Source organism: Diabrotica virgifera, chromosome 9 (genome assembly GCF_917563875.1).
Source record: "Diabrotica virgifera virgifera chromosome 9, PGI_DIABVI_V3a".
Lineage (NCBI taxonomy): Eukaryota > Metazoa > Arthropoda > Insecta > Coleoptera > Chrysomelidae > Diabrotica > Diabrotica virgifera.
In genome coordinates, this window is record NC_065451.1 from 211,977,183 (window position 1) to 212,002,502 (window position 25,320).

Sequence of the window (25,320 nt, forward strand, 5' to 3'; positions counted from 1 at the left end):
GTTTTCAGTAAAATATGGAATAAAACATTGAACTGTCTTTCTGTTGTTTTAATTTCCTGCTAAATTTCATCAAAAATCCCGCAAAATTTATAATTTGAAATTCTCACGTAACTAAAATTTGTCAATTTAGTTCCCATTCCAATCAAGAGATGGCGTTAATTCGATCCGAAAGATTAACATGGTCGTGAAACGTCTATAAGTATGTATGGTTTGTGAACCAAACACTTAATGGAGACCTTAACATCCCGTTAGTCAGTACAGTGATTCAGAATAGAGCCAACAGACACCACGAGAAATTGGAAGGCCACCCCAACCAATTAATATTACCACTACTGCTGCCAATAAACAACAGAAGATTGCGAAGATTATGGCCCATAGATCTTCGCTGAAACTGAGGTGAAACCGCTGGGTGATGTACAGTTACGATCACTGAATAGTTTACACTTTAATTTTTATATTGAAATACTGTAAAATTGCAGTGTCGTACGGATTTGATAAATGTCAGTCAAAAAATTTCAAAAAGTCAGTGCTTGTCAAGGATTTCGCGAGTTTTGAAAAATAAAATAGAACGATGCCAAACTCCTTCAAAATGGTTAAAATGCATTTAAATGATGCGAAAAAAGCAAGAGCTATTGCCAAACTCGAAGAAGGTTGGTCACTAACGTACGTTGCTGCAGATTTGAACGTGAGTCATATGTGCATATGGACAATCAAACAAAGTTGGGATAACTTTCACTTTATAGCGCGGTTGGGCGGTTCAAGAGGGCAGAAGATCTCCACAGATCAACAGGATGAGATGTTAGTAGATTGTTTGAGAGAATCTCCTCTTGCCACAGCTCAAAAAGAGACAGCGTTTCCGAGCAGATTTGCGCTGCACGTAGAAGAATTAAACCTAGAGGACTGATAAATTGTTCAGCTCCAAGGAGACCTTTTTTGACTGAGCAAACTAATCAAATTAATATTTATATTATTTTTATATTTTAATTTTAATTAACTTATTCTAGGAACACCACTGGTTACGTCACTTTGACGTAAAAGGTGCGTTTAAACGAGGTAAAAATTTAAAAAATCGGCTCCTAGATACGTAAGCCTGTAAACTATTCAATGATCGTAACTGTACCTCATCACGCCATATTAGGATACAATATTATAGTTTTTGTTATAGTGCTTGTTATCAAATTAACTTAGAGAATATGAAATTCTGATTGTTAATAAATGATTATACAGTGTGTCAATTTTAAAACTTACAATGGCTATATCTCACGAACAAAAGCTGATATCGAAAAATGCTTGAAACCGTTCTAGTATAGTAAGGGGGAACTAAAATGACATGAAAGAGAACTCACCCCCATCAACCCCCTAGGACCCACCCATCACAACCAAAAAAGTTTTAATTGCAAACCCCTACTTGTGATACATCGTTGAAAAGGCTATAAAAATGCTATTCAATGGTATAAATAATAATTATACAGGGTGAAGCAATAATTGTGAAACTTTGGCTTAAATGAAAAATTTAATAAGGTTTTGTTGAATTACAAATTTATTAAAAATGTCAATTAAGTAAATATTTAATGTGAATTCCGTTGTTTGGTAAACAATAATACAGCCTATTTTCAAATTCTGCACGAAATTTAGCAAATGTTCTAGTAATAGGGCGACATGCTTGAGTAATTCTTTCTCGAAATTCCCCAAGTGAAGCAAGTTGAGTTTCATAAACAACTGATTTAGGGTAACCCCATAGAAAAAAGTAATATACTATCCTACTATAAAAAGTACTATCCAATGGTATAAATAATAATTATACAGGGTGTTAATATCAGCTGGCTTACTATGACTTTTGTATTTGTAGTGCTATCTCCCGGACTATTATTTTAAATGGTAAGTGTCCTCTCGTACTTTTTTTGTTAATTAAAACTTAATTTGCCATTTTTGCCTTAAATCAGTTGTTTATAAAACTTAACTTGCGTCACTTGGGAAATTGCGAGAAATAATTACTGAAGCATGTCGCCCTATTACTAGAAAAACATTTGTCAAATGTCGTGCAGAATTTGAAAATAGACTGTATTATTGTTTACAAAACAACGGAACCCACTTTGAACATTTACATAATTGACATTTTTATCAAATTTGTATTTCAACAAAACCTCATTAAATTTTTAATTTAAGCCTAAGTTTCACAATTATGGCTTCATCCTGTATAATTATTATTTATACCATTGGATAGCATTTTTTATAGCATTTTCAATGATGTATCACAAGTAGGGGTTTGCAATTTAAACTTTTTTGGTTGGTGTGGGTGGGGCCTAGGGGGTTGATGGGGGTGAGTTCTCTTTCATGTCATTTTAGTTCCCCCTTACTATCCTAGAAACGGTTTCAAGCATTTTTCGTTTTCAGCTTTTATTCGTGAGATATAGCCATTGTAAGTTTTAAAATTGACACACTGTATATACACTCACCGGCAGAGAAAACGGGCACCCCAAAAAATGGGTCATTTTTAATGTCTTGTATTTCCTAAACCTGATGTCCGATTTAAGTAATTTTTTTAATATGTTATAGCCTTATTCTTTATCAATATCGTTGTAATAATATTGTTGCTAGACAAGTACATTGTCATTATATACAGGGTGTACGAATCAAACTGTGTTTTTTCTCAAACTTTGGAACACCCTGTGGAATGTTCTAGCTTTTATAAAATACTGAAATTATAACCAAACTATAGCCCCAGGTTTTCTTAACATTCTGTTTTTTGATTCATTCGCTTATGTTGGATAATAAAAAAGTTAAGCACTTTAACAACTACCCCTGTTTTTCGTTAATACAGGGTGTTTTTAAATACGTACGGCAAACTTTAAGGGGTAATTCTACATGATAAAATAATGACAGTTTGCTTTATAAAAGTATGCCCGCAAATGCTTCGTTTCCGAGATAGGGGGTGTTGAAATTGTTCTTACAAACTGACGATTTATTTGTTGCTCTAAAACGGTTTGTGATATGCAAATGAAATTTGGTAGATTTTAAGAGGTAGTTATTACGTATTTTTTGGCATACAATTAAGAATTTTATATTCACCATTGGCGTGCATACGGGTATAAATCTTTTAGATATATCCCGTATGCACGCCAATGGTGAATATAAAATTCTCAATTGTATGCCAAAAAATGCGCAATAACTAGCTCTTAAAATCTACCAAATTTCATTTGCATATCACAAACCGTTTTAGAGTAATAAATAAATCGTCAGTTTGTAAGAACAATTTCAACACCCCCTATCTCAGAAACGAAGTATTTGCGGGCATAAGTTTATAAAGCAAACTGTCATTATTTTATCATGCAGAATTACCCCTTAAAGCTTGTTGTACTTATTGAAAAACACCCTGTATTGACGAAAAACAGGGGTAGTTGTTAAAGTGCCTAACTTTTTTATTATCCAACATAAGCGAATGAATAAAAAAACAGAATGTTAAGAAAATCTGTGGCTATAGTTGAGTTTTAATTTTAGTATTTTATAAAAGCTAGAACATTCCACAGCGTGTTCCAAAGTTTGAGAAAAAAACACAGTTTGATTCGTACACCCTGTATACAATGACAATGTACCTGTCTAGCAACAATATTATTACAGCGATATTGATAAAGAATAAGGCTATAACATATTAAAAAAATTACTTAAATCGGACATCAGGTTTACGAAATACAAGACATTAAAAATGACCCATTTTTTGGGGTGCCCGTTTTCTCTGCCGGTGAGTGTATATAAAAAAATGTCACTGTTAATATTTCGGCTACGCCATATAGTGTTCCTAGGGCATCTTGTTACTATTTGCACTTTGTACTTGATCTCTTATTTTTTTTTCAACGTAGCTGTACAGTGCACGTCTCCTTAGGCACTTTATTTCCATTAGATACACGTTCAATGCTAACTCCATCGACTTCCAGTATACATGTTATCGGTTCTTTACTGATTACTATACTATTGTTCTGGTTTTCTTAGTTGAAATCGTTATCTTAAATTCTTTTGCTCTTGTACTAAGTCTGTGAACTAGCCTTTGAAGGTTATCTTTGTTTTGGTCTATCAGTGTTGGATCATCAGAATAACAGAGAATTTTATTTTCATTGTACCTCATTCCGTACCTATTCCTTTATTGACGCTCTTTATAACTTCATCCATGATTAAATTGAATAGCTGACTGTCTTATTCTGACTTTCATCTATTGTGTTGATAAACGTTTTATGCATATTATGTATACATCTTTATGTAAGTATAACTTTGTCAAATACTTTATTTAAGTCGATCAAACATAGGAATGCGGGTCTATTGTATTCTTATTCTTTCTCTGCAATATTGCATATGTACAAGACTGTCTCGTAAGGAAACCTTGGTGCTCATCTGCTAAGCTGATTCCAGTTCTTTTTGGAAGCGTTCCCAGTGCTTTTTTTAATGCATACAAGTGCATGTGTTTCATTTTTTATTCTCTTGTGATCTTCGTAAGCTTGTTGTGTATTGTTCGACATGTACTTCAAGTAAGCTTTTTTCTTGCATTTTCCTTCTCTGTACAGAACTACAGAGTTTTTCGATTTGAGAGAGAATTTCTTTTATTTACAGCTCCCGGAGGCATATTTACAGATGCTAGCGTGTGTAGACACCAGGGTGTTGAAATCAGTTAGGGTTTGGAAAAACAGTACATTTACAAATACTAACAGATTTGGACACCAGAGTGTACAAAAGCAGCTAGCTTTTTTAGTGGTTATATATGCATAGATGGTAACGGCTATTGACATTGATTTTATATACCTACTACTGTGGAAAAATATTTAAGTGATCTAGGTATTAATAAATAATTAAACGTTGTTGGGATATAAACCATAATACATTAACACAAAAGAAAAACATAAAAAATAATGTTGTTCTGAAGCTATTTCCTTGTGGCATTTTTATAATTAACTATTTAAATGGAAAATAAGCCACAATTAAATTGAAAAAAATAATTTTATTAACGTTTCGACTCCCAAATTGGGTGTCCTTGTCAAAATACAAAATACTACTAAATTAAACAAAAATGTTGTTGCTTAGTAAAAAATTCTTCTAATAATTTATTTAATCTGACTCATTTATATTGGCAATTCAGACATATATTATACATTTTAAAGTATGTATTACTAAGCAACAACATTTTTGTTTAATTTAGTAGTATTTTGTATTTTAACAACGACACTCGATTTGGGCGTCGAAACGTTAATAAAATTCTTTTTTTAAATTTAATTGTGGTTTATTTCCCATCTAAATAGTTAATTATAAAAATGCTACAAGGAAATAGCTTCAGAACAACATTATTTTTTATGTTGTTCTTTGTGTTAATATATTGTTGTTTATATCCCAACAACATTTAATTATTTATTAATACCTAAATCACTTAAATATTTTTCCACAGCAGTAGGTATATAAAATCAATGTCAATAGCCGTTAGCATATTGCATGTATAACCACTAAAAAAGCTAGCTGCTTTCAACACTCTGGTGTCCAAATCTGTTAGTATTTGTAAATGTACTGTTTTTCCAAACCCTAATTTATTTCAACACCCTAGTATGAACACACGCTAGCATCTGTAAACGTACTGTTTTTCCAAAACCGAGGCAGCAAAAGGAAAAAAAGAAGCAGAAACCTGATGAGAAACATCACAGAGAACCAACCTAACGCTTAAGGGCATGTATCTGCTCATTAATATATGTATTATTTTTTATAATTAACTATTTAGATGGGAAATAAGCCACAATTGTATTGAAAAAAATTTATTAACGTTTCGACGCCCAAATCGGGTGTCGTTGTCAAAATACAAAAAACTACTAAATTAAACAAAAATGTTGTTGCTTAGTAAAAAATACTTTAAAAAGTATAATATATGTCTGAATTGCCAATATAAATGAGTCATATTAAATAAATTATTAGATTTCTTTACTAAGCAACAACATTTTTGTTTAATTTAGTAGTATTTTGTATTTTGACAACGACGCCTGATTTGGGCGTCGAAACGTTAATAAAATTATTTTTTTCAATTTAATTGTGGCTTATTTCCCGTCTAAATAGTTAATTATAAAAATGCCACAAGGAAATCACTTCAAAACAACATTATTTTTTATGTTGTTCTTTTGTATAAATATATTATTGTTTATATCCCAACAACGTTTAATTAATTTATTAATACCTAGATCACTTAAATATTTTTCCACAGCAGTAGGTATATAAAATCAATGTCAATAGCCGTTAGCATCTATGCATGTATAACCACTAAAAAAGCTAGCTGCTTTCAACAGTCTGGTGTCCAAATCTGTTAGTATTTGTACTACTGTTTTTCCAAACCCTAACTGATTTCAACACCCTAGTGTCAACACACGCTAGAATCTGTAAACGTACCTGATTTCAACACCGTGGTGTCAACACGCGCTAGCATCTGTAAATGCACAGTTTTTCCAAACCCTAACTGATTTCAACACCCTGGTGTCTACACACGCTAGCATCTGTAAATATGCCTCCGGGAGCTGTACCTTTCTTTCACCCAGAGTTTCTTTAGCTGAATCTGAGATGTTTGCTTTAATATTTGCCCAGCTTTCCTTGACTCCATTGTTTTAGATGATATGTATTTCTGCATTGTTCTGCTATTCTTTTTTTTTGTATAAATATCTTGTTGTGACATAAACAAGACGAAGTACATAAATAACGATTGTGAGTCTATGAGACACTAAGCAAAAAAAAAGGAAACAAGAAACAGGAAAGAATTTTTATATCAAATAATTAAAGTCTTTTTGCGTTACATAACCCCTTTCAAAAATGTTATAACTAAATAAGAGACAATTTTATGAGCTTTTTACATTTAAAAAAACAATTATTAATAAAATACAAAAAATAAATGAATGGACATTTTCAATTATCATAAAAAAACCTTACATTTTAAGTGGTTGTAGAAAAAGTTAATTTTATCCAAATTTTCACAAAATTTCAAACAGATGCTGTTGTTTGTAGGCTTCAGCACGTGATAACAATTAGTTTATTTTAATCACTGTTGTTTGGGAAACTTGTTAAAATTGGGAAGTCATTAATAACCAAATCTTTTCTCACGTTAAACAAGTAAACATTTCGTTCAAAAATGCGCTGTCACATTTTGTGATAGTACTAATATTTTAAGATTGGTATGACTTATACCTTTGGTATGAAAACAATAATAGCTTGACATGTGTTCTTTTGTTTTTAACAAACTTTTGTGACTTCAGTGTATTCAGTGGTTTGGGTAGGTACGATATAAGCCGCTTAGTGAAAATAAGGAAAACTAGTTGATTTCGTTTAGAAAAACACCAGAAATTAACAAACAAAGAAGTTCACATAAGCAAGTATGAACTATAGAAAAAAACTTGAAAACTCAAAGAGCAAAAAAGCTGCAGGTAAAGATATTTAATATTTATTGTAAGAGGAATAAGAACAATGGTTCTGTAATTGCTGCGTATACTTCATCATCATTATCAATGGCGTTACTTACAACTCTTCATGAGTCTTTGCAGCGGTTACTATTGTCTTCCATGTTTGTCGGTACTGTGCCATTACTTCCCATTGTCTCACTTTCCAGTTTTCTTCTCCTTTGCATTTTAGCGTCCCATACCTACTTGACTAGCATCATTGTCCAATCTTTACATGTACCACCACCAACTCATCTGTCTTTATATTCCATGGAATTCACGACTTTCTATCATTTGTTTCTCAGGTATTGTTCTAAGGCTTATATTTAACTTCTCATTCACTTCTACACACCCTCAGTTATCATTCTCATCAATGGTGTTACAACTCTTCGTGAGTCTTTGCCTCGTTTACTATTGCCTTCCATGTTTGTGGGTCCTCTGCCACTAATTCCCATTGTCTCACTCCCAATTTTTCCAGATCTTGTCTGACTGCATCTTTCCACTTTTTTCTAGGCCGTCCTAGAGGACGGCCTTTTCTTAGAGAAACCTTTCCCTTAACTCATCTGGCCTTTCCCAAAATACTGATTCGCACCACTCGTTAGAACATTTACCATGTTTGTACGTAACGCACCTCAGTTCAAATGATAGGATTTAACCAACAGAATACAATCACACAGAAAAATAAATACAGCAGCGTGTCATAAGGGCTCTATGCTTATGGGACTAACGGTCTTAGTTATGTACTTATTGGTATATATATTAGTATATATTCTGTCTTATTGGTCCAATCGCGATGTACAGCACCTCATACTATGCTTGACTTTCTATATATATTCTTTCTAACTGGCAAAAAGTGAAGACAACAGTTAAGAAATACAATGAAACTGAAAATTCTGTTGGTTCTATATTATAGTTTTTCACAAAAATATTATATTTATATTGTTGGTAAATCTTTAAAATTTGTACCAAAACACTTACAATAAATATCTACCTTTTAGATCCCATAAATAATAATTTAAGAGCATTACTACTAAACCTATTTGAGGAACAATCATTTTTAATGCATACGATACTCCCATGCCAAGTTTATTTTGGATGTGGCCAAAATTTTTAAACCTACCACGTGTGACAGACCAGATTAAAATAAGTTTTTCTTGTTTACTTTTGAAACCATGTACCGGCAAGATATTTTTCTACTCCCTATATTTAAAGTGCAATTTATTTTACGAATTTTATGCATATAATTGCTATTTGTTTAAGTCAGAATGTCTCTTTTCGTTCTATATACTTGTCTCTATGCTCGCTTTTTTCTTCTAATATCCAAAATCTACAACAATTTTGGCAAATTTTTCTCTGTTCAAACCTTATTTTTCAAAATGTTCAACATGGTACTATGTTTGGCACAGTCAAATGCTTTGGCATAACCTATGATAACTTAAGTAAATATCTTTGCATTTCTGTAAACTGATCTAATCCTTCTGGAAAACCAGCCTGTAGTTAACTCAGAACAGAATTAGACACAAATGCGAAGAAGATCTCGAAGATATCCAATTTGGTTTTAGAAATGCTATGAGAACCAGGAAGGCACTTTTTGTGCTAAATATCCTATTACCAAAGAAAATATATATTTGCATGCTTCGTGGATTTCGAAAAGGCATTCGATAAAGTACAGCATGTAAAATTAATGCAAGTGTTAAAAAATATTAGACCAGGGCGCATCTGTAAAAATATTAGTACATTTGTACTAATGTCTCTGTTGAGAGGTGACTCATATTTTTTGCAAAAATTGCTTAAAAATAACTCATATAATAATATTTTAGTTATCCTCCCACTCAAAAAGGTCCGGAACATTGTTTAAATAATCAAAATGTCAAAAATTGAAGGAAAATCCGATTTTTTTCTTGGTTTTTTGATTATAACTTTAAAAGTATTCATTTTCGAGAAAAGTTGCTCCGACATAAAAGTTGCGTATGGTGTATTCCACGTATGGTGTGCAACATAAGAAGTACGAAAGTATTTTGCTCTAATAATTACTCCAATAAACAACAATATAATTTGCAATTTACTTTCGTTGTTCATATTTTGCACAGTAAAATATTCGTTGTCGCGATAATCCAAGAGGGTCGTATGTTCGTGAAATGGGGTATAATTAAATTTCCTACCATATAGGATGGATTAACTGAAAATTTTAAAAATTGTCACCCTTGTTGCAACATAGCAATAATTTCGAAAAAAACCATAAAAACAAGTACATATTCGCATTTTACGTTTTTCAGCCATATATGCTACACTTAGGACCTTTATATTTCACCCAGAAAAACTTTATGATATGATAAAACAATACCGTAAATTTCATTAAAATCGGATTAATAGATTTTGCAATCCAGCTTTCGCAAAAAAAAAATAATTTTTTAAAAATGTTTCAGTACTGAAAATAAAGCAGACAGCAAGTTGATTTTTTTTTAAATATAAAAGAATACTGTACCTTTCATCTGCAATTTGCAAAATTAAAATCGGTTAACTACCACGGCGCGGCGTCAGGATTTTTTTAAATAAACATTAATTTTTGGTGCTACGCGTAGTACAGGATACGTTCGCTCTGATTGGGCATTCCAATGACCTTTGATAATGATTGATAAATTTTAAACAAACTGGAACATGAAGTAAAAACCACTTCTATGTAAAAGGTATATTTACTAAAAATTTTTAGAATCCCAATGGATTCAATAAAACGAGTTCATCAGAACGTTTTCAAACCTACCGGTCCATCATCAGTGAATCTAAAATCAAATAATTAATCCCACTATTAAAATTGAAAAGATGGTTGAAATTGTGAAAGTTAAAAAATGTGGTTATGATTACTTACTTGAATACCTGCAAAATAGCCCCAGAACCAAACAATGGTTGTGATTATAAATAAATCTACATTATGTTGAAATAAATTTAAAATGGCTAAACGCCGATGTTCAGGGATTAAACCTCTGGGAACATGGTGAAACTCTACCCGAGGACCCAATCAACCATCTTCGGTCAACGATGACTACTAAGTGTCAAAGCTATGTAAGGAAATGCTTGATGTGACATTGACAGTTGAGGAAGAAGGTAGTCGATTTTCAAGGAAATTTAAAAACAAAGTCATGATCCAAGACGAAGATATGGTAAAGATTTTAATATCTGAAAATGTCTGTTAATTAAATCTATTATCTAATTAAATCTAATTTAATCTAATTAAAGTTAATCTAATTAAATCTGTTAATTAAATCTAACAGACATTTTCAGATATTAAAATCTTTACCATATCTTCGTCTTGGATCATGACTTTGTTTTTAAATTTCCTTGAAAATCGACTACCTTCTTCCTCAACTGTCAATGTCACATCAAGCATTTCCTTACATAGCTTTGACACTTAGTAGTCATCGTTGACCGAAGATGGTTGATTGGGTCCTCGGGTAGAGTTTCACCATGTTCCCAGAGGTTTAATCCCTGAACATCGGCGTTTAGCCATTTTAAATTTATTTCAACATAATGTAGATTTATTTATAATCACAACCATTGTTTGGTTCTGGGGCTATTTTGCAGGTATTCAAGTAAGTAATCATAACCACATTTTTTAACTTTCACAATTTCAACCATCTTTTCAATTTTAATAGTGGGATTACTTATTTGATTTTAGATTCACTGATGATGGACCGATAGGTTTGAAAACGTTCTGATGAACTCATTTTATTGAATCCATTGGGATTCTAAAAATTTTTAGTAAATATACCTTTTACATAGAAGTGGTTTTTACTTCATGTTCCAGTTTGTTTAACTATAAGGTATACAGCCAATCCAGGGAACTACCCCTTTTTAGTTGATAAATTTTAATTTTTAGTACATTTCGAAATAAATAAACAAATCTGTTTATTTCAAAATAGAAACACTTACTCTGTCCTTTGAAATAACACTTTTTTAGCAAAAACTTTCTTTGTTCATATATTTTAACTTAGAAAATAAAAGTGTATTATTTTTAAACAAATGCAATTGTTTGAACAATTTTTCAAAAACAATAATCAAATTAATTTGATTTTTGTGGAATTAAAATATGAACATACAACAAAATATAGAGTAAGAAAATAATATATTAGATAAAGATTGGAAGAAATTTTAGTAGAAATTAACTTGTGTGAATCGAACTCCGCTGTCCTGCGCATAGCACCCAAAATTAATGTTTATTTAAAAACATTCCTGACGCCGTGGTAGTTAACCGATTTTAATTTTGCAAAAGAAAGGTACAGTATTCTTTTATTTGTAAAAAACAATTTAATTTGTTATCTGTTTTATTTTCAGTCCTGCAACATTAAAAAAAATGAATTTTTTTGCGAAAGCTGGATTGCAAAATTTATTTTGCAAAATCTATTAAACCGATCTTAAATTTTACAGCATTGTTTTATCATATCATAAAGATTTTCTTGGTGAAATACTAAGGTCCTAAGTATAGCAGAAATGGTTGAAAAACGTAAAATGCCAATCCTTGTGTTTTTGATTATTTAAACAATGTTCCGGACCTTTTTGAGTGGGAGGATAACTCAATTATTATTAATATATAGGTTAATTCCAAGCAATTTCTGCAAAAAAATTAGAGTCACCTCTCAACGTCCATCTCAAAACAGATCCGCCCTGGACTATATAGGAATAGATCAGAAAGATATTAGTGTCATTAAAAATTTGTGCTGGAATCAAACCACTATCGTAAAAATTTGAGATAACTACACCGACGAAATATTTATACAACGAGGAGACAGACAAGGTTACATTTTGTCCCCAACATTGTTCAGTGCTTACTCGGACCAGTTTTTTAAAAAGGCACTCGAGAGACAGCCATATGGAATAAAAATCAACGGGGAACTACTTAATATAAGTAGATAATCAAAGGATTCAGTAATTCTGTCAGGAAAAATATTGAAGGTCTCCAAATTCTGCTTGATCGTATACGAAAATTTTTGTTATAACTTTTTTTTTTAAACTAAAATTATCAATCTTTCGTTTTTATTCTCTTGGCAATTCACGGTCTACTAATAAAACATTTTCAGGAAAATAACAGTTTCGATGTGAGATTAATGTGTTTTATATACCGCTTTTACAAATTCAGTGAAAAATAATAAATCTCTATGAAATATACTGAAGGTACGAAACCGACGACACACTTATATAATGCCGACTAAATTTATGCATGTATATATCTGTTTTTAAGCTAATGACTAAGAAAACTGTAATTTATGGACCAGCTTATTTTGCGTATATCTTTGTCTAATGAACGAATTTTGTACATTTTGTATAAATAGAAACAAAAAATATGGCTAGTATTTAACTAATTTAACACGTGTACTGACAACTGGCGAAAGACTAATAATTCTCGTACCAAATCAAATAAATATATTTTGGTTTTTGATCCCGTTGATCTATATTTTGTAGCTTCTCAGCACAACCCAGATGTTGCTGAAATCTTCAGCTTGTAGTCTAGTCGCAACATAGGGGGTCCCGTGGGCACTTTTAGCTCGAAGCGATTTGATGGTGGTATATATTATAGATTTTTGGGTCGCTGAATCCAATGGAAGTGGTCTGAAAGCCCAAATGTGGTGCGTTTAATTGTTATTAACAAATTATGGTAAAATTAGGTGTTTTTCAGGAATTATTAGAAGCCATGTAAATATATTGATAGTTTTAAGGTCTTCTCTGGTGTATTTTTGGTCGCTGAATCGAATGCGACTAGTCGCGATTACTCAAAATGTGTTCTTATTTTGTTAATAACGAAATAATTGTTTATTCGCCGAAAAGCTCGAAATGCGTTATCTACAGCATATACAGTCTTATTCATAATATTTTTATAGGCTAAATCGATTGTCACTGGCCTTATTTGCTTAAACCACGTTCCGACTTTGTTATTAATAAATTATTGCAAAAATATCGGTTTATAGTAAGTTTACTCACGGTTTTTGCTCTAAATTTAAAAAAACCACTTGGAATGACATGAAATTTGGCATGCACGTAGCTAACATGTCAAACAAAACAAGTGATATTGTGCCGATTTGTGATCTTTCCCTCGGGATGAGTTTCACCCCGTTTTGGTGTGAAAAAAGAAACCTTTAAAATAAGTCCGGAATTGGATAAACTGATTAATTCTAAGCAACTTTTGTTCTATACAGTTTTTTCACTAAGTCAATTTTCGACTTATTTGCGAGTGAATATGTTCATTTTTCAAGAAAAAAACCAAATAAAACGAAAAGTATTGACTTAGTGAAAAAACTGTATAGAACAAAAGTTGCTTAGAATTAATCAGTTTATCCACTTTTGGACTAATTTTAAAGGTTTCTTTTTTCACCCCCGAAAAGGGGTGAAAGTCACCCCCAGGGTTAAAGCAGACATCGGCACAATATCACTTGTTTTGTTTGACATGTTAGCTACGTGTATGCCAAATTGCATGTCAATCCAAATGGTTTTTTAAAATTTACAGCAAAAACCGTGAGTGAACGTACTGTAAACCGTTATTTTTGGAATAATTTATTAATAACAAAGTCGGAACGTGGTTTAAGCTATTACGACTAGCGGCAATCGATTTAGCGTATAAAAATACTATGAAAAAGATTACAAACTTGCTGTAGATAGCGCATTTCGAGTTTTTCGGTGGATAAACAATTATTTTGTTATTAACAAAATCAGAACATATTTTGAGTAATCGCGACTAGTCGCATTCGATTCAGCGACCAAAAATACACCAGAGAAGACCTTAACACTATCAATTTATTTACAGGGCTTCTAATAATTCCTGAAAAATACCTAATTTTACCATAATTTGTTAATAAAATTAAACGCACCACATTTGGGCAAAACCTATAAAACTACAAAAATTCGTTATTCGCTTTTAACTCCATTTCTTTAAAAACTAATCATTCTAAGTCTGTCAAACTTCTAGAACCTATTAATAATACATAAATAAAGAAGACCAAATAAGCCAATGACTAATTTTAATTAGGGTGGTGATTAGGAAGGTTGCTTCCGATCACTTTTTCGCTGAAAAAAATAGGGACTGAAATTATTTTCTTATAAGTCACTTAATTTTTGAGCTAGAGACTTTATTTATTTCTGGTGATAGATATTTTTAAATACTTTAAATTATTTCAACAAGTTATCCTTGAAACATGCACAGTTTTCCCGTCTTTTGACTTTGAAACTACAATATTTAGCATTTGACGTAGAAGAGCTAAAATATAAATAAAGTATAGCTCGATTACTTGGTCCTAAAGAAAATTAAAAAAGACGGTTTTGTTTATTTTTTCAAATGGTACATTTTTGTTAAGTAAAGTTGTTTTGATAAAACGAAAACTTTTGGAGTTATTATCATAAAACTTATTAAAAACATTGATTCTTTCGATATAAAACACTTTCGATAGCGAATAAATTAAAAAATATTAATTTTATTAAAAAAATGTATAGAACGTTTTTTGCTTAGAATGAATGTTTTTACCAACTTTTGCGGTCAAAAAATAATAAAAAATTTCCACCTCCCCCCCGAGATGGGGTGGCAACAACTCCCCATGGTAAAAGCGCCTTTCGGCATCATACAGATTTTGCTCCCTGGACTATCCACTACTTATTCTCAAATTTTCCAGCAAATCGATCAATTCTGTAAAAATTGCGAGGTTTTGGCCTATTTTAAGCTTCATTAGTTGGACTAAAATGTTTTAATAGAATACAGGTAAGTTGGAATAATTTGCTGTTTTCGGAAAGTTCAGCTTTAGCCAAACCCAGATAAAAATAGAAATGATAAATTGCTTGAGTTGCTCTTAACTAAATACATAGGACGCGCTGTAAAATTGAGACAACGACTAAACAGACCGCTGAATATGTTAGTGTCAAGGTGCTCTATGTTTGTTTTGTTGCTTTTGGCAGATCGTTTTACGTGACCGTTTTAAATTTAAAATATCAAAGACAATATGCTTAGACTTCGGTTTACATTATGGCTTCAGGCTTCCACTTAGAAAAAAAGCGATTCAGCAAATTTTTGGGTGGTAAGAAGGTTTTTATATCCGGAGCATATTAGATTTTGGAGTAACAACACAGAACTTACCAGAAAGTAGATCTTTAAGTAAGATTTTAATCTAGAGCGGTCAATCTCTGCATTAATCTATACACAAAGATCTCTTTTATTCTATTAATTCTCTCAAAGTATGTATACCTATATTATCTAAGCACATAGCTCCGTTTTGTTTAGGTTTATTCCCTTCTTCTTCTTCAAGTACCATCTCCGCGACGGAGGTCGGCAATCATCATAGCTATTCGGACATTAGAGACGGCTGCTCTGAAAAGTTCATTTGGTGTACATCCGTACAGGGCCGCCGAGAGGGATGAACGGGCGCGGTCCCCGGTAAGAAGTGAAGAGCGGAACCCCAGCAAAAAGTGAAGAGCGAAAAAAATGGTGTAACTTTTATAGAAATAAAATTATCAATAACAAATAATAAGAAACATTTCAAATATAACTTTTATTAAACTTTGATTATATTTTTATAATAGTGAAAATATTTACAATACCGGTACTTTTCGAGTTTTTGACTGGCAAAGATATCTATAATTTTCGAAAAATCGCATGATTTTACCAAATAATGCTAGGTCAGTTAACCGACCCTGTTTCATTGTAGATCTCATAGCATTTTTTATGCGAGAAAGAAAACTAAAGGATCTTTCCCTTTTACGACTACCACCGGTAATGTCCAAAATATTCTTGACTCTATAACGACGTTACGAAATAATGATTCCAATTTGGGATATTTAATTTTATTATGTAAATCTATTGGAGAAAGTTGAGATTCACAAATATTCTCCTTGTATATCGTTCTATCGTCTTCTTTATAAAAATCGCACAGTATATCATTTTTTTTTCTTGATATTCTTAATATTAATCTTAATCGCAATATTATCTTTATCTCAGAATGTCCATAAAGTGTTAAATAGCGAATGAATTTCAATTGCTGCATTAAATCTTCTGGTAAGTTGCTTATTATACAATCTATGACAGTATTAAATATTTCACTGCGAAATATTGAGTCAGACTTAAAATTATCAGTCACCTTAATACTAAGCCCTATGCACTATATTTCAAAATAGAGGTAAAGGTCATATTAAATATAGCTGAGTATTAACTAAACGCATTCTGCACATAAAGTGTGGAGCAAAAAAAAACAAGAAAAATTACGTCTTTGGTCTGGTCTACGCCGGACCCCTTACATCGCCGGGCCCCCTAAAATGTTGAGGCTGTACCCCCCTCTCGGCGGGCCTGCATCCATATCATTCCCTGAGGTTGCGCAGCCATGATATTCTGCGTCTCCATATGCTTCTTTTTCCTTGAATATTTTCCTGCATAATCAATTGGAGCAAGTTGTATCTTTCTCCGCGTGTAATATGTCCGAGATATTTTAATTTTCTTGTTTTGATTGTATTTAAGATTTCCATTTCTTTATTCATCTTTCTCAGAACCTCTTTGTTTGTGACGTGTTGTGTCCACGATATTTTCAGAATTCTTCTGTACATCCACAACTCGAATGATTCTAGTTTTTTAATCGATGCCGCAATCAAGGTCCAAGTTTCCATTTCATAAAACAGAGTCGATAAAACGTAGTATCTAGCCTACCTAACTCTTAACCCCAACTTCAATATTTCTCGTTTATGTTTATTTCTCGTTTTCGTTTAAAGCCTTCAAAGTAGATGGCGCCTTAATCGCTAACTACTTTAAGTGGGAAATAGCAGGAGTTATTCGCAGGCCGTTTCGTGTTTGAATTTGTATTAGCCCGAGTGTCTGAAGAAGTAGAGATACATAAATAACATATAAGAGTCTATTGATACCGATTTTTACATGGAAGGTTTAAAGAAACGTGCTCTATGAGCCTAATTATCGTCTTCCAGATTGTAGGGAGCTTGGATATGCAATTATATGACCTATATGACTTATTTGCACTGTATTTGACTAAACTATATCGATACACTATATTGATTTTTTATTGCTAATTTTGTCGTGCTTTAAATCTGGTTTTGTATTTTCAGTTTCTCAAAGGGAGGCGGTGACCACGAACTCAAACGAATCGGAAATAGCAGAAGAAGAAGAAGAAGTATTTATTCCTCCAACCGATAAAATAATTCCACCTGCTACAACCATTCCTAGGTTTAAGAAATATGCCGTAGAAGACTTTGATTTCCTCAAAGTACTTGGCAAGGGAAGTTTTGGTAAAGTAAGTATATGTTATCATTTTATCTGTTGCAGCTTGTTCTGACACTTTATACTTCGTCCAATTTACTTACCGTTGCACGTCATCCGCGTCATAGCTTGTAACATGATACCAACATGAAATATTTAGGCGGTAGGTGTGTTCTTTTTTAGTATCATAATGATTCTAAAAAAGAACACACCTACCGCCTAAATATTTCGTGTTGGTATCATGTTACAAGCTATGACGCGGATGACGTGCAACGGTAAGTAAATTGGACGAAGTATAGATTCATCTTATACAGTAATGTAATTTTCCTTAACCTTAATTTATTTAGTCTTTATTTTAATTTATTTTTAATTTATTTATACTAAACACTATTTACCTTAAAGTATACCTAATCAGACTTTTTAGTTGTTTGTAAACTTCTTTGATATATGATGTCTTAAAAGTTGATATTTGTACTGTAAATTTTTCTTTCAGGTTCTATTAGCCAAACTAACAGACACTGATTACTACTATGCAGTAAAATGTCTCAAAAAAGATGTGATTGTTGAAGACAATGACGTCGAGTGTACTTTAATTGAAAGAAAAGTTTTAGCCTTAGGAACCAGACATCCATTTTTGTGCCATTTACTTTGCACTTTTCAGACAGAGGTAAGAAATTTCAATTTATCACAAAAATCTTGAAAGTAAACAAATATTTTAGTTGTAGTTATAGAATGAGTCTCAGAATTCAAAAGAATCGATTTAGGTGACGTCTCGGTGTGTGATTTGCACCCTGTAGAATACTTGGACTGACGGAATCATAATTAATGACAAACGTTGTGTAGATGACACTGTTCTACTCGCCAAAAGTTTATAATAATTTCAGAATTTGACCACGAAAGATCTAAATAGGTACTCTAATCCATTAAGCTTACGGCAGGGATGGGTATGATATGATGTACAGATTAATACATAGTCCACCAACACATGAGCTAGGCGCATAGAAAATAATAAATGAAATGAAAGCTAATATAGCTTCATAATAGAAAGCTAATAAATGAGCTAAAAGCCGATATTATAATGGGGCAACCCATTGATGCAACAGCTATGACAATATAGTTTTGACGATAAATTAAAAATTAATAAATGTAAAGACTGAAATAGTTTTTTACACACTTATGAATACAGGTAAATAAGGAGAAGTGTACTTTTGAAGTGTGTAAATTAAATACTTCCTAGCTGAGCGCTTTCGGCTTATAAAGCCATCTTCAGAGCTATGGTCAAAAGGTTCAAAATACCACTATGAAGAGAGATGTATCCCATGTATGATATAAAAATACTTCTATTTTTTTAAGCAGTTTTTTAATTGATGGGAAAAAATTGGAAAAAAACCTTGTCTGATTGTTGAAAAATGCTCAACCCAGCTATTGTTTTATGGTCAGAAAAGTTAAAAACATCTATTACAAGCACAAAGGACGTTCACACGAAAAATTACATTAGATAAAACGAATATTTGATCATGGTAAGGTCAAGAAACCTTACCATCTGAAGTCTACGGTGTCAGCATGCAGAATGGCGGCATGTGGCATTATTATGCCACATGCCACACCTAAATTAAAAATTAATATACTAGACAGAACAGAGTGGAAGGGAGGTGAAGCTATACAAGGGGAAGCTACCTGGTACACTGAAGGCTCAAAAACATCTGAGGGTGTAGGAGGGAGAAGGTAGAGTAGGGACAAAACAAAGGATACATTTCCCAGTAAGTCTATCTAAGTATGTCACAATTTTCGGAAAGCAGAAAAACAACAATCCATCATTGCGTGAAGAAATAGAAAGGCAGAAAAGAACGTATCGTTTAATAATTGCCATTTTCACAGATAGCCAGGCTGAGCTTAAAGCATTCAATTCTGTAAAATCAGTTTTAAACTAAAAATTGTAAAAATTGTGTAGGCTCCCTAAATAACCTAGGAGACCGTAGCACGGTTACGGTAGCCTAGGTTTTGTGGCGTTGCAAAAGTGTAATAAGAAATGCTACGAGAAGGTGTGTAGCTCACAAATCTCTGAAATTGTGTAAGAGATTACCAGGACAAAGACAGGCAAAACAGTTCATTACAAAACATTCGCCAAAATTTCCGGCAGACCTAATATGTCAAGACAGGAAAACGGCCAAAGTCATAGTAGGTTTGCTAACAGGGGACTGTAAGCTTAATAAGCAGTTGCTCTTGAGATTGGCAGATGATCACATGCAGATTCTTTTTTACCTAGAAGAGAAACGGCAGGGCACACTTTATGTCAGTGTGACAGCCTGGCAAATGAGCGATCCTTATTAGGCAAAGAAAAGCCAAAAGCAAAGAGTTACATGAAAGGTTCAGTCTCCAAATTATTAGACCTTTTAAAAGTTAATTTAATGAAAAATTTTTCTTTATAAAAGATATATTTATTTAAAAACCCCTAAAAGGGCTACAGAGGTTAAAATCCTCTAAATGTTGACTAAATGTCTTACATTGTAAAATTAATTATGAAATCCAAAGGATGGACATAATCCCTAAGGATAAGGCCCTGGGGCACTATAATGACTCCCACGAGGCACGTGGATTGCTAAGTGAAAAAAATCAGTCTTCACATTAAGAGCGGTGAATGACAACTCTCACATCTCAAAAATATGATTATATTATTACATATTTAATTTAATATTAAATATTTAGAATGTAGAATTCTAAAAAATTGTAAAAAACTTTTTCTCCCTCAGGCCACAACGTTATCCAAAAACCTTCCCATTTTAAATTTCTATTTAAATTTTTTCGTGTATATTTATATTCTATATTTATATATTTTCACCTTATGTTTTGAAATCAACAAAAAACGGATCATAGCTAAAAAATAAACAAATGTTTTTTATATTAAAATCATCTTTTTATAAAAGTTGGACGTCTGCCTATAACTTGAAATTTATTTATTGTGTAATCTATCCGGATGCTAACCCTGATCATTCAAACCTACAATAAATCTGTATTATAATAAGAAAAATAAAATAAAATTTAGATTAAAATTTTCAAGTGTCCCACCCTCTTTTTAAAAAATTATATGTTTAAGGGTTGAAAACTGTTTTGTAAAAGTTAATTTTAAGGTCAAACTCGTCTACAAGATACTACATACATTTTGAGAATAGTACTATGTATCGCAAAAAACTTTTTCCCCTCATCTATTTAAATTTTTACATGTATATTTATATTTTATATCTATATTTATTTATTTTTACCTTATGTTTTGAAAACAACAAAAATCAGATCATAGCTGAAAAATAAACAAACGTTTTTTTTTATATTAAAAACATATTTTTATAAAATTGGACGTCTGCCTATAATTTATTCGATGAAATAATCGCTTTCTATTCCGCATAGTATTTTTATTGTCTAATTATAGAAGCCAACTTGATTTAAGACGACGACTCAGACAATTCACGGTCATGTAGAATTAATGAGTGAAGTATGTGTCGTCGGTATAAAATACACATCGTTTCAAAAGTTGTGTATCACCCCTCGTATTCACCAGTTTTACACTTTTATAAATCCGTATCCATATCACATAATAATGGAGTAGGTATTTTTCATAATACTATAAAATACAACTTTTTTAAACGCTTTTCTTTAGTTCAATCGTTTGTGTCAAATCTTTAGACTTTAATTTGACTGCCTTTTCTTCAATGTAAATGAATGAAAATTTGCAGACATATTCATTCGCGGAAACAATACAGGAATGGTCAATAAAAACATTTTTTATGTTTATTAATTGTGTAAATAAAAAAAAAGATATTAATGGAAAATGCTTAAATTCTTTTTTTTTTTACAACGTAGAAACTTGAAACTTTTACAAATTGTACCTAATTATATGAACTATACATAATTTCACTTTTTACGTTAATTGTTTACGTTATGCTTCATAAATAAACAATAAAATTTCAATTTTTTTGCTGATTCCAACTACTTTTCATGTTTGTACATCATATTATTATGTTTTATACACATATTTTAATAAACATGACGATATATTTTAATGTTTGAAAAGTGTAAGACTAAAGAGTAAAAAATAATAAAAAAATATGAAAAAAAATTTTTAAGAAACGCTTTTCTTTAGTTACTAGTGACTAAAATTAAAAATATTAGAAAAAAAATCAACTAAAAAGCAAAAAAATAAAAAACAAGCTGAAAATGCGAGCATTATCATAACGAAAACTTTGTTTATATACGTATTTAAATTCATTATATAGAAAATTGCTATTACGAAAAGCTGTTTAGAATTAAAAATTATGTTTTAATTTTAATGTGCAAGTATATCATTCTAATTTAAATGTTGTGAACTATAAAGATACTTTACTCGAAATTCATATTTTTTTACATACCTCGTATAAAATTAATAAAATTGGATTCATGATGGTTGGTTGCATCATAAATATTAGACCAAGAAGAGATTTTTATGAAGAATAACTTTTCTTCGTCAAATTAAAAATACAAGAGTTATAAATGAAAATGATGTTGGTATCCATAATTTGAGAAAATTCGTCAAATATTTTTTTGCATTAGAAGGATGTAATTTCATATATCAGAACATATTTTTTTATTCCAAACCACATTGTAAATAACAATTTTCCAATGTTGTAAAATAAATAATAGATACATAACATGATAAAAATACTTTTTACTGATGAACTTTACTTGGATCTACAGCCCGAGCGAGTCTCGTAAATTCCACGGCTTTGCGCCACGCTTCACGCAACCGTATTTGCGTACTTGTGTTTCGAGTTGTGTGGTCGTGCGCTGGTCGAGTGGAGTTATAATTTACCAAATTTAAATATAATCGTTTCTACTGATTCATTATTAATATAGTATAATATGTATTATTGCTTTCAAAATATACTCAAATTGTGTTTTTATACATTTATTACACATATTATTTTATATAATAATTAAATTCACTATAAAATGTCATTTATATTTTATAGCTAAATAATTTAAAATTTAGTTTGACATTCATGAAGTGTCAAACTCAAATGTAAATAATAACATTTGCTTTGCTTAACAAATTCAGGTTAAAAAAAGTAGCCTACTTCTTAATCAAATATTTCAGCTGACGTTTAGTGCGTGGTAGGAAATCACGGTTCTTAGACATTACTACGGTTGCCTAAATCGACTAACCAATGAACATTAAGGGTGAGATTACGTCACGAGAGTTTACTGTCATTTGAATCGTAATATGATTTTTTTCGAATCCTGAGAAAAACAAGTATTTTAGAAAAATTTAAACGCAGGATGCAAGATTACATTATTACCGAGGGCGGAAGCCCCTTAGAATAAACAAGCAGATTCTATTGAATGAAATATTTGAAATTAAATATCACATTTCTCTTTTATTTTCAGCCCTGTAACTTATTAAAATAAACATTATAGAAGTTTTCAGGGACTTTCAGCCCTCGGTAATAATGTAGTCTTTCATTATGAGTTTAAATTTTTCAAAAATATTTATTAGTTTTCTCAGGATTCGAAAAAAATGAATACAATTAAAACACATTGAGAATTTTGACATGCGTCAAAGTTTTGCATTAACTCAATGTAAAATTCTGAACTGTTGAATTCCAGCTTCCCTAATAATTATTTTACATCAAAAGACATTAGAAACTATTTAAAGAGGATTGAAATCTGTATTGGAAATAACTGTTAAAATTGGTCTACGTAATTAAACATATTCCAAAATTTTGTAAAAATGTAATACATTTTAGTTTTCAGCCCAAACTTAGGCCACACACAATGCAATAATGTTCACATTTTTGAACTGTCAATATTTTTATTTTATCATCTATTGTTTAAAAACAATACAGTTGATAAGATACCCTCAATTGCGGAGAAAGGATTAATAATAAAGATATTTTTATTCAGTCAGTGGTATGAGCACTGTCAGTTAAATAGTAACGTGTGGCCTTACTTTTACACGCATGCCTATTGTGGCAAATGTATCATATTTTTCAAAATTTTGGAATGCATTTAAATCGTAGAACAATTTTAACTTTTGATTTTAATACAGATTTTAATTCTCTACAAGTATTCTCTTATGACTTTTGATGTAAAATAATTAGGGAAACAGGAATTCAACAATTCAGAATATTATATTGAGTTTCCTATGGCCCTTTTTACGATTCACCACCCGGTATAAGATAAAATGTGTACTATTTGTCTTATTATTTCATAATAACACAAATAATACACATATATACACAATAACACACATTCAATGATCGAAAATAATTTAAAAATATGGGAATGTAAACTCTTGTGACGTAAAGTCAAAAATATAAGTCTCCCCACCACCGTCGGACAAGACAACCGTAATAAAGTCTAATAACCGTGGTAGGAAATAACCGGATTGTGACGTCACATTTTAGATTTTGAGGTCGATTATCTCGAAGACGGTTAGAGATATCTAAATGCCGTTTTCAGATTTGGATTCAGAAGACAAAACTACATAAGAATCCATCGATACATCTGCTCTAAGTATTGCAGGAGCGGCAACTCAATAACACACAGACTTTTGCAAATTTATAAACGAAAAGTTTTCGTTGAAAATCAAACTCGAAGGATTATTCGAAAAAAACCGTTAGACGGACCAAATACACAAAAATCTCACACATTCGTTAAAAAATTGAAAAAATCTAACACATTCGTTAAAGAAAAGCGTGGGGCGCGTCTTCATCTAATGAACGGTTTTCGCCCCACTCTTTTCTTTTACGTATGTGTTAGATTTTTTCAATTTTTTAACGAATGTGTGAGATTTTTGTGTATTTAATCCGTCTAACAGTTTTTTTTTCGAATTATCCTTCGAATTTGATTTTTTTATTTTTTTGCTTTTTAGTTGATTTTTTAAGTTATAGTTCTTTAGGCGCGATTGAGAGTAAAATTTCATAATACTGCGCGCATGCGCACACAAACAGTATGGCGTTTAGTTGCTAAATCTTTCTAGTTATGTATAAATATATCAGTGCAAGAAAAGGTGTGAAAAGAATACAGGGTGTTTCATTATTAATTGTCCATATAGTAACTGAAGAAACCTTAGCAAAAAATACGAAGATTTAACCTAAAACACTTAAATAAAATGTGGTTCCTTACTGAGTTACAGGGTGTTTTATCTAAAAATTTAAAGACTATTTTTGCTGAGCATTTAAAAACTATTCGACGTATCCTTTTCATACTTGGCAGGAAGTATAGGTACTGTACAATCTTCTGAATTATGTTCAACAAACGTTTCTGTCTATTGCCAGAGGCGTACGACGGGGAAAAGTGAATGGTTGATTCTTTCCAAATTCTACGCCACTGGAGGAATTGCTATTTTAGTTCAATTTTTGGATTCTCCAATACTTTCTATGAAAATAATATACTATTCATTCCTAACGATAAAGTCATTAGCTTTCGAGATCTTTGAAGTTAAAAATGCTACGACACGGTTATTTTGATTAATGTATTGTGTCGCTTCATTTTTAATTTCAAATATCTCGAAAACTAAAAATTTTATCGCTACGATTGAAGAGTATATTATCTACAAAAAAAGTATTGAAAAATAAAAAAATTACACTAAAATAGCAATTTCATCAGTGGCGTAGAATTTGGGAA

At 31.5% G+C, this 25,320-nt stretch overlaps 1 protein-coding gene across 1 annotated transcript in view; it reads left to right on the forward strand.

The window, feature by feature from the left end:
- LOC114326103 (FK506-binding protein 5) overlaps positions 1-25,320 on the forward strand; it is an 87,753-nt gene that overhangs the window by 11,072 nt on the left and 51,361 nt on the right. Inside the window, exons 2-3 of the mRNA XM_050662421.1 lie at positions 17,514-17,698; positions 18,158-18,331. Of these exons, the coding sequence (XP_050518378.1) occupies positions 17,514-17,698; positions 18,158-18,331 (359 nt within the window). The remainder of the gene's footprint in view (positions 1-17,513; positions 17,699-18,157; positions 18,332-25,320) is intronic.